Source organism: Cynara cardunculus (genome assembly GCF_001531365.2).
Source record: "Cynara cardunculus var. scolymus isolate 2C chromosome LG 11, CcrdV1, whole genome shotgun sequence".
NCBI lineage: Eukaryota > Viridiplantae > Streptophyta > Magnoliopsida > Asterales > Asteraceae > Cynara > Cynara cardunculus.
Genome location: NC_037538.1, coordinates 15573706 through 15585596, shown reverse-complemented (window position 1 = coordinate 15585596; position 11891 = coordinate 15573706). Strand labels below are relative to the sequence as shown.

Here is an 11891-nt window from a genome sequence, read left to right as displayed (position 1 = left end):
GACTAGCATCACGAGAAGGCAAAGGATTTGGATTGTTTGCGTGGATACCGTGGAGGCATCAAGCTTTGTTTGTTGCTGTGATCAGAGTTTTGCTAACTGTGAGGTATAATTTCGAAACACCCGATTTATTCTGGTTCGTATGGGTCCTTGGAGGGTTACGGTTTTATTTTCCGCTGTGCTTGAGATTCCGTAACCCAACAGTTGGGTTACAGTGATGAAAAAATGCGGTGTCTTACGACGTTAAAGAAAGTGTTTAAGAAGGTGATGTCGAGTTACGGACTTAGGCTGTCAAGCCATTATATACACTTGAACTTAAATAAATATTCATAATGAATAACACATATATAACATTTCACTTAAAAACGGTTAAAACAAAAAACCTATATCCAGATGGATGTCATGTCGAAGAGCATGAAATTCTCGTTTTTTAATGTAATTTGTTTGATTAAAATATTAGTAATTTTTAAGATATTTTATTTTAAACTTTAAAGGGGTAAAAGTTTTTAATTAAAAATCTAAAACAAAAAGTCAAATAAGGTACACGTGTAAGATTGGAGTTTACTTCCATTTTTTACCCCTAATTAGGGGTGCTCAAAAACTTGACCAAACCGATCAACCCAACCCAACATGAGATAATTCAACCCGAAGCAACCTGATGTTTATCGAATTGTAAAGTCCTCAAATTGTAGGTATTAGATTGATATTGGTTACTTTTATTTGAACCAACCCAACCTGATAAACTCAATATCCTTTTATTTATTGGATTTAATATGATTGTTGATTTTTTACTAATATGTACATTAGACAATTACACCTCACGTACCCTCTTCATATACATATTATTTTCAATCTATTCTTCATCTCTATATAACTAGCTCCTTTGTATATATGTTCAGTAACTGTGAACACACACGCATACACACATAGATATATGCATTTAATCAAATGTGATATACTTAAGATTTAAGAAGTACGAATAACTTGTACCAAATGGGTGATGATGAAAAAGAAATTATGAGTACAATAGATAAAACAATATATCCAAGGTTAAATGAATATTTTGATGTACCAAAGTATCAACCCGACTAACCCGAGCAACCCGCATGGTTTGGATTGGGTTGGGTTGAAATTTTATAAACCGCAAGCATTGGGTTAGATTGTTCAAATGTCTTCAACCCGACCAACCCAACCCATGACCACTCTTACCCCTAATCACCATAATTAATAATTGAAAACTATATTTAATATGAGTTGTTGGATCAATAGAGATGGAGGACCGAGACTTATCCTCACATTTACAATGAAAATGGAGTTTGCAATTGAACACTCTCTCTCTCTCTCTCTCTCTATATATATATATATATATATATATATATATATATATTAGGAGGTTCAAGTAAGAAGTTAGATATCGTGAAAATGTAAAAAAGGGAATGTGCATATGTGAATAATTGAAAAAATTCATTTGAAGATGCATATGTGAACCCATATGCATAATCTGTAACGTTGGTTAACATATACATCTTCAAATAGAATTTTTTCATATTTTTCCGATGATTCACATATGAGCCTTACCTTTTTACCTTCTCATAATTTAGAATACAAGAATGACCAAATCATGTGCAAAATCACATGTGATTTTACACTAATGATCAACGCAATGGTGTGTAGGCAACATGACTCACGACCTTAGGTCGTGGCCAAAGTCGTGTGAATCACATGTGATCTTACTCATGATTTTAGTGTAAAATCACATGTGATTCAACCATTTTCTTATTCTTTTATTTGGTTATTGTTCTCATATTAACCTGATTATATATACAAGGTGTGAGCACTTCTAATACTCTGGATGAGTTGATTTTTTACGTAACGACTAAAAAAATACGGACCTTCATCTTCACCTTTAGTCACATTCATGGACTTTTACATGCTTTCAATCACTATAACATGCATCAATTTGTTAATACTTCAGCACAATGATATTAATAGGTAAATGAAAGTACATAAAGATTTGTGGAATGCAGGTAAATGAAGGTAGTTGAAGATTTTTGTTTTCACGTTCTCACAAAGAAACTATTCTCACAGGACCCAACTCTCTCTCTCTCTCTCTCTCTCTATATATATATATATATATAGAGAGAGAGAGAGAGAGAGTGTGTGTGTGTGTATGTGTGTGTGTGTGTCAGGTTCATATGAGAGCAATAACTAAAAAAAGAATATAAAAAAGGTTAAATCACATGTGATTGTACACCAAAATCACATGTGATGTTAAACGAGATTTGACCTATTTTCGTGTTCTATTATTAAGTTAATGTTCTCGTTTGTATATGTATATATATGGAAAGAGAGGGAGAAGGGAGGATCAAAAGAGAATAAAGTCAATAAGATAACAAGAAAACAGTCAAATCACATGTGATTTTACATGTGTTACGGAGCACGATCAAAACAAAGGTGAGAAGATGATCTGGCCCGTGACTTCAGGTTACGGCCAAAGTCACATGAATCATGTGATTTTACACATGATGTTAGTGTAAAATCACATATGATTCGACATTTTTCATGTTCACGTATTTAGTTAATATTCTCTCATGAAAATTACTATATAAAGATATTAAGTTATATTATATAATGAAGTTTTTACTTTTTTTTTGAAAAAAAGACAAAAAAAAAGTGTAAAATGACCAAAATGGCCCCCTAGATAACTAGGTTAATTTTTTTTTAACTTTGTTAGTTAGAGGGATCAGAGTTATTATAACTTGAATACCAGAGGAAGCATATTCACAATTAATAGAGTATAGGGACATTAGTCATAATTTTTGACATACGACATAAACCAAAAGCGTAATTCACTCCATTTTATAATACCCTGGGAGCTAATGAACTTATTTTAGTTATAACACTTTTGGTCTCTACAGTTTCGAAATTAAAAGATGGCTACCCTGGTTTTGTAAAAACGATCGGATTTGGTCCATCCCTCTACGGGCTATTTAGAGAACCCGTTAAGTTAGAGATATTTTAGTTTTTTCACACTTTTATCTCATTTTCTTTAATAAATAAATAAATATGTAAATTACAAGGACCAAAAATGTAACTTTCTCTAATATAAACAATGAGAGATAACACAACTCCATGGTTTTCGTTTTTTCACCCGCCTCTCTTCTCCAACGCCCGTCACCCTCTCCCTGCGACTCCGATGCTTTCATCTCTCACCTATGACATCTTCATCTCCGTTATTCTTCTATTTAATGAAGCCTAACCGAGGTCGATTTCATCTCGGTTGTCTCTGCTGACAACAAGGAAATGGGTGAGTTTTTGTCGACAATGGGACGGAGAGAGGCGGCTAGTACATGGAGGATATCGATAGTCGTAGTTCACTGATTCTTCATTTGGTGAGTTAAGGTGTCGATTGGTGGTGATGCGGAGGGTTAAGGAATCTATTTATTCATTAATTTCTTCATTTTGCGGAAGTTTCATCAATCTCATACTTGACATATCCAGAGGTTTGGACTTTGTTTTTCATTTTGGGGAAAGTTTCATCGATCTCTTACTGACAGATCTAAAGGTTCGAATTTTGGTATTCATTTAGGACAATATTTCATAGATTTCTTCATTGTGATGTTGGTTTTCGTTTTAACTTTAGTTTGGATTTGAGAGATGGCTGGGGGTTCACCGGAGAAAATGACTGAAAGTTTGTCGGAAACGATGACCAAAGATTTTACTGACGAAAAGGGGTTCATGGTTCCCAAGAAAGGTTAAGAAAGTGGCGTGAATCCAGTGCATTAATTTATAAAAGACATTTTATTTTTAATAAAAAATGAGATAAAAACCAAAAATTATTAAAATACTCTTAAAGTTAGCGGTTAAGTATTAATGGTTGTTGGAAGGAGAGACGAACATGATAGTCATCTTGTTTTAAATCTGTAAAAAAACCAAAAATATTATAACCAACAAATTAGGGGGCCAAATTTGTAGTTTGTATCAAATATTTTATAACGCAAACTATAAAATTGGTCCCTGTGGTTTACTCCTGACTATAAATGAAGTCCCTAAACCTTATTAAGTATAGTAACGATCATCGTGGTTGGAATTTTTCTTGAAAGTGCTACTCCGAAACTTTGTTAAGAATCCGTTAAATAAGGGACGTTTTTGTGTTTTCATCTTTTCTACCTCTAAACCATAACCCTCCCTTGTCGGCCTCATGCGAACAAAAAACAAGAAAAAAAAAAAAAAAAACACTACGACCTTCGAAACCTCAACCTTCACCTTTGATCACGTTGGTAACAGGTTTAGCCTACAACAAAGACCCTCACCGATCTATAGAGGAGCGATCATGGCCTCAACCTTCTTATCTGCAACATGCACATATTTTACGTATTATCAAAAACAATACAATCGGACCACCATGGCTCGAACCTTATTGACCATGCCCGTTGAATTAGATGACGCATCTTCCATTTTAAAGGATGAAATGAAAACAAGGTTTTTTTTAGTTTTTATAACAGGAAAAAAACAGATAAAAAGACGAAAATGTCATTCATTTAATGTCATTTTAAGTAAGCCTATTTTGAATGATTAATTCCCCGGATTATTTTTTTAAATGAGAAAACCACTAAACTTTCTCATTTTAAATGATCAAGTCTTTGAGCTATTTTCTTGAATGAAAAACCATTAAACTTTCTCATTTTAAATGATTAAGTTCTTGAGCATCTTTTTAATAAATTAAACTATCAAACTGTTAGAAATTGGTTACTTACATCATTTTAACTCAAAAAAAAAACTATTTGTAACCAATTATCTTTTAGCTCTTCCTCTTTTGATAGACAAAAAATAGATCACAAAGCGGGAGATCGATGGCAGAAGCCAACAACGTGTTACGCAATACAGAGAACAGACAATGTCGAGGCAACATGAAGCAGCGAGGGGGAGCGATACTATTGTTAGCAAGGGGTATTAATGGCATAAGGTTTGGCTACAGTAAAATCGATTTAGGTTTGTTTTTACTTAAAAACATTAATAGTCAGTTACATGTAGCTTTTTAAAAAATATAGATAACCAATTTTTAGAAGTTCGATAGTTTATTTATTAAAAATGTTTATGGACTTAATCATTCAAAATATGAAAGTTTAATGGTTTTTTCATTCCAAAAAATAGTTCAGATGTTTGACCATTCAAAAATGAAAAAGTTTAATGATTTTCTTATTCAAAAGAATAGTTCAAGAACTTAATCAATCAAAATGTACATAATTCATTGGATTTTTATAGAATTTTTCTTATCAGCTTTAAAAGTCAAACGCAAACCAACAACGTAGTTGATAGACATTTATGGGTATCTGTAATTAGGCATGAATATGGGGCAGAGACCTCAATCCTTATCCCTGTCCCCGATTACTTATCTCTATTCTCGTCCCTATCCCCATCCCCGCCGGGGAATATAATCACATCCCCCCCCCCAAAATACCCAACGGGGAACGGGGATCCCCAACGGGGATTTTTTTCCCGTTTATATAAGTTATTTTAAATTAAATATGTAAAAGACCATACATGTTTAAATCTCAAACATTTGCAATAAACCTAAAACCAAAATGAATTTAATTTAATACAAAAAAACCACAACACCATATAAGAACTAATAATCTAAAACCAAAAAAAAATCAATTAAATCCAAAAAAAAACTTAAAGTTACATGTACCAGAAGATATTGAGTAATATAAAACCATATCGAGTAATTATTTTGACTTGATATCTAAAATATTACATATTAACATCCAAAAAATAACAATTTTAGATTATAAACCTATTTAAAAAATCGAAAATTATGAACTACAGTTTTAATTGAAATAAATAATAAAAAATCAATTAAATCCAAAAAAAAAAACTTAAAGTTACATGTACCAGAAGATATTGAGTAATATAAAACTATATCGAGTAATATACAAAACTTATCGAGTAATTGCATTTTGACTTGATATCTAAAATATTACATATTAACATCCAAAAAATAACAATTTTAGATTATAAACCTATTTAAAAAATCGAAAATTATGAACTACGGTTTTTATTGAAATAAATAATATATATATATAATGGGTACGGTATGAGGCGGGACAAGACGAGGTATACCATATTCGTCCCCATCCTCATCCTCGATTTGAAACAAAAGGGGATCTCCGTCAATTGTGGTTTATTTTTAATTTCAGTTTTTTATATATTTAAATATTATCCGATTTATATTCAGAACATGGTACGTAATTTCAAATTTATTCAGACAATTAATATTCGACTGAAAACATGATTTTTACAAAAATAAATAAAAGACAGTTTCTCCAAATGGATGAAAAAGAATCTAATTCTTTGTTTCAGCATCAAACCAGAATTAGAATGGCGTGACCGTCTATAAACCACGCCACGTAGAGATTCTAAGGAGCGCAGATTCTTCAATACCAACCACCATTCCACACGTACGTACCATCCCCAAAATTCGTTTCCATGAGGGGCTGGTGGTAACCACCATCACAACCAATTCGGAGATTTCTCATCTCCACCGTACCTACGTACGTACGTGATGGCCGGCCAATCTCGGAAATGGATGATTCTGATGGCCAGCATATGGATCCAGGCTTTTACAGGCACCAATTTTGACTTCTCTGCCTACTCGTCGGAGCTTAAGAAGGTGTTGCAGGTATCGCAGGTGGAATTGAACTATCTCGCCACCGCATCTGATTTAGGGAAGGCGTTTGGGTGGTCGTCGGGACTGGCGCTCGTATATTTTCCCTTATGGATCGTCATGTTCATCGCGGCTTTCATGGGGTTTTTCGGTTATGGACTTCAGTGGCTCCTGATTCGTCGCATCATCACTCTTCCTTATTTTCTGGTGAGTTCAAATTCCTCTATTCATCATCATCATGCATCCATGCATGAATCTATGTATTTCATTTACCACAACACATGAATTCCTATTTGTTTTAAGCATTTTATCGATATTTCAAAATCGTAGGTTTCATTGTCTCGCTTTAATTTGCTTAATTAAATGATCGGAACTTAAACCCTAATCTAACAATCTATTATATATCAATCCCCAAGAGCCTTGTTTTGAATGGGGGAATCAAGTATCATGTTCGATAAAAACAACTTATTTACTTATTCCGGTGTGTTTCCGTAATAAGCACTTTTGAGGGGGTGTTTGGGATTGCTTATTTTATCTGCTTATTGACTAATTTCAGTCTGACACCGGTGATAAGCTAATACCTAGTGTTTGGATAAGAAAAAAGAAAACTGTTTATACCGGTGCCAAACCGGTAATAAACAGTTTTTGATAAGTTAATCCCTGACTTATGAAAAACTGCTTATTACCAGTTTACCATTTTAATCCTATTACCCTTTATACCTATCTTTTTTCCTCCAGATAACATCGATCTCAATCTTCTCCCTTCTCCATATAACAACATCAATCTTCTCTCTGTCCTTTTTGGTCATTTTAACAACATCAATCTTCTCTCTGTCATTTTTGGTCATTTTACAGATATAAACAAAATTTGCCAAACACTAAAAAAACAACTTATCAGCTTATTACAGTTTGGTACCGCTGTAAGCTAATCCAAACACTTTTTACAAAACTCCAGTTTAATACCACATAAGTTAATAAGCACTTTTACAAAAAAGCATAAGTTGTTTTAAATAAGCAATCCCAAACACTCCTTGAGTGTTTGGATAAACAACTTATACCTGTACCAAACCGATAACAAAGAGTTTTTGAAAAAGTTAAACTGACTTATAATAAGTTGATAAGTACTTTTGTAGAAAAAACATAAGTTGTTTCAAATACGCAATCCCAAACACACTCTATTGGCCAAAATAACTCCGAAAGTTAGTAAGGTCTTACATAGAACTTCAAGCACTAACATCTCCCACAATTCTTTAAAATGGAGATTTTAGAGTATTTTCTTCTCTAAACATCCGTAACTTTTTCAATTCTTAAAATCTGGAGTACTTCCCGAACATGATTCGAGCATCTCCGATGCAAGTTCTGAACCTATTTTTGTATTTTTTGTTATCGCATTATTTCTAATTCAGAACCAACATAAAAGTGCATAATGATAATTCTTATAAAAATATTTTTTGTGGGTCCCATATATTTTTTTTAAACATCAATAATTATTATATATTTATAAATAAAAATATATAAAAAAACTAGCAAATTATCATTTAATACCAACTTCAAATAAGAAACATAGATTCTTATACAAAAACTCAAAGGATGTGGGCTTCTTGTAAGAAGCTCACATTTTTTGCTTATAAGTTCTTTGAACAGGAGATGCTCGGTAAGAACCTTAAATTAGAGATGCTATTACTTAGGACAGATAAATAATTTTTAATTACTTTCAGTCATTTAAATTAAAGTTAGGAGAGATAAATAGTATATCATTAAATGCATTGAATATTTTAATAATATGATTAATGTCATATTCTACAAAGTAAAAAAATTATTGGAGTTTGAATATATTCCTTTTTGGAGATTTGATATTTGATTCTCCATTTTGAAGAATTTGTTCGGAATGCTCTAAAATATATTCTTTGTTATCTCATTTTCCAGTGTAATCTAACAGTTTTGGATGTTGAACATCCCTGAAAAGGTGCTTAAAAATGGTGGTGTTAGGTTGGTTTGGCTGAATGCTTAGGACTTATTACCTAAAGAGAGTTCAAATTCTTCCATTGAGATTCTTGATGAACTTTTTTGGCAGTGTGGCTGCATATGTTCTTTTATCTCAATGGGTAATCATAATATTCACTATGGCCATGCCATTACTTGCAGGTATTTCTACTATGCTTGTTGGCTGGATGTAGTATCAGTTGGTTCAATACAGTTTGTTTTGTTCTATGCATCCAAAACTTCCCCAGAAGTCGACCTCTAGCCATCTCCCTCACCGTAAGCTTCAATGGCGTAAGCGCAGCCTTGTATAACCTCGCAGCCAAAGCAATCAACCCATCGTCCTATGATCTCTACCTTCTCCTCAATGCCTCTGTCCCACTCTTCACCTCTATTGCAGCCCTCATCCCGATCCTCCGGCAACCCCCAATAAGCCCACTTCATTCAGACATCACTCGCCATGATCACTTCATATTCATCGTCTTAAATATCTTTGCTGTCATCACTGGCCTCTATCTCCTTTTGGCACCTTCAAATCATGCAAAGCTCTTCTTTTCTGGTGCCATTGTTTTGCTTATTCTTCCATTGGGAATCCCAGGTATGGTGTATGGTAGAAACTGGTTTAAGCATGCCATATACCCAAAGATTCTTGTCAAAGGGTCAAGTTTCGTTTTTGCTGATGCTGATGATCTTGACCTGTGTAAAGAGCTCCTCGATGGTAATCATGATACTACTGTGGTTGTACATAATGATGATAACGGGATTGAAAATGTACAAGATGGTACAACACGTAAAGGGTGTTGGGAGATGATGATAAAGAGCGATAGATTGGTAATGCTCGAGGAAGAGCATGATACAAAGAGGCTCCTTTGCAGGATCGATTTTTGGCTGTATTACTTTGCATACTTTTGTGGGGGAACAATCGGGCTAGTTTACAGTAACAATCTAGGCCAGATAGCGCAATCGCTTGGTTTAAGTTCAAGTACTTCCACCCTCATCACACTCTATTCATCTTTCTCCTTCTTCGGCCGGTTACTTTCAGCAGCACCAGACTTCTTGAGAATGTAAGTATATACATACATCAAGTTACATTCAGCTATCAGAAAGAGAAACACATACGAAGGCTGTACATGCTCTGTACATCATGTATGTGCCCATATCTCTTCGACTGTCTTTCTTAAAGTGGTATCGGCAACGCCCCACTAATCCACGTCGTCTAGGCCCACGGTCGAACAGTCCTAGAACCGGCAAAAGCCCTCCCTATGGCGGGTTGGCATGGCCACAACGGTTTTTGCCCCCAACAGAAATCGAACCTGAGAGTAAGAGGAACGACCCTTCTTATTGACCCCAAGGATTGCCACCAACCTGATCCTTGTGCGGCCGTGTCTTCTCAACTGTTGTCACCCCTTCAAGGGTGTGTTTCGTACACGAGATAGTACAGTAAAAAAACACGAGATAGTACAGTAAAAAAATTGTTGTCTTACGTTTAGTGCAACATTAGGCTGGGACTAGACAGGTAGGCCAAAAATGCACTTTTTAGTCCCATTAAAATAGGTGGCATAGTCGACTAATCCCAGGGCAACTGCCTGCTTTGCAGATAGCCCGGAGTCATCGCATTTGAACCTCCGTGGCCACAAGGGGATTTTTATTCCTCCTTGGATTTGAACCTGGGACCTCCTGGTACTTTTGATCTTTGAAATCAAGCTCAAACCAATCAGGCACCACTCTTGTGGTTAAATAGGTGGCGTAGTGGTTGAGGCTGGTGGGATATCTCATCTGCCTTGGGTTCAATTCTAGGTATCCACAACAATTGTACCACAATTGTACCATTGAGTTTACCTGGAGTGATATCTTATGGTCATAATTTGCCGGGATTAGTTTGGCAATAGCGTCAGACTCTGCTCCAAAATAATAGGTGGAATAAAATTAAGGGGAGATTGCAAAAACTTCGTAATTACTAAACTAGTCATGTCAAATTAAAACCCTAATACCTTCAAGAATTCTTTTGTCCATTTAGTCATATATGCGTATCAAACGCACCCTGTATGATCCTTCATGTATAGAAATTTGATTTATAAATGTATATAGGAAGTTGTACTTGGCAAGGACCGGCTGGCTAGCCATTGCACTGGTGCCAACACCGCTAGCCTTGCTCGTGCTTTCGATGACAGAAGCCGAGGTAGCACTTCAGATTGGAACTTCCCTCATCGGGTTAAGCTCCGGCTTCATTTTCTCAGCAGCCGTGTCGATCACATCAGAGCTTTTCGGACCTAGGAGTGTTGGTGTGAACCACAACATTCTCATCACTAATATCCCAGTCGGGTCACTCGTTTACGGTCTTCTTTCTGCCCTCGTCTATGATGCCAACGCGGTTTCGTATAGGGGATCGTTGGTATGTATGGGAAGAGAGTGCTATTTTGTAACGTTTGTTTGGTGGGGTTGTGTTTCGGTTTTAGGGCTATTTTCAAGTGTGTTGTTATTCTTAAGAACTCGACGTGCTTACGATAGGTTCGAACGTAACCGGGCTTGTCTAGTATCATAATAGATATAGTTTCAAGTAGTGATAGAGTAGATCCGGTTGGAATGTTGTCCACATAAGAATCGACGCATTCCAATTGGTTTAGGGGGTGTTTGGGATTGCTTATAAAAACAACTTATTCACTTGTTCCGGTGTGACATCTTTAATAAGCACTTTTGAGTGTTTGGATAAACAACTTATACCGGTGTCAAACCGGTAATAAGGAGTTTTTGAAGAAGTTAAACCTTTCTGACTTATAATAAGTTGATAGGTATTTTTGTAGAAAAGCATAAGTTGTTTCAAATAAGCAATCCCATGGCTATCGATCAAAAATAGATGCTTGAATGAAAGGGTAGAAAAGTAAGATTTATTTGATACCTTGTAAATTTGATAAAATTAAGTAGAATGATTTGTATAGTTGTAGTAGCAGTCATACATATACATATAATGTTGTGTAAAGTTTTTTGTATTGAGAGTATATATATACTAGAAGAGTACTTGCGTAATGCAGCGAAACACATCTCGATTTTAATGTTCTATTTTATTGTTTGTCTTTGTCGATGTTATAATACGATTTTATGTGTTTTTAAGCAAATAATAATGATTTTATTTTTGAATAAAATATAAATTTGAATATATTGTAAAAATTTGGAAAAAAAAATATAGCAATGTTAATATCAAATCAACTATTTAAAAGTTTTCATTTTTATGTAATTTCTTTAATTTATT

The 11891-nt window shown here is 34.6% G+C and overlaps 1 protein-coding gene across 1 annotated transcript; it reads left to right on the top strand.

Annotated features, from left to right (window-relative positions):
- Positions 1-6428: 6428 nt before the first annotated feature.
- Positions 6429-11263, top strand: LOC112522122 (protein NUCLEAR FUSION DEFECTIVE 4). The gene is made up of 3 exons (XM_025131200.1): positions 6429-6871; positions 8810-9708; positions 10733-11263. The coding sequence occupies exons 1-3, from the start codon at positions 6563-6565 to the stop codon at positions 11184-11186; spliced, it is 1662 nt and encodes a 553-aa protein (XP_024986968.1). The 5' UTR covers positions 6429-6562; the 3' UTR covers positions 11187-11263.
- Positions 11264-11891: the final 628 nt, after the last annotated feature.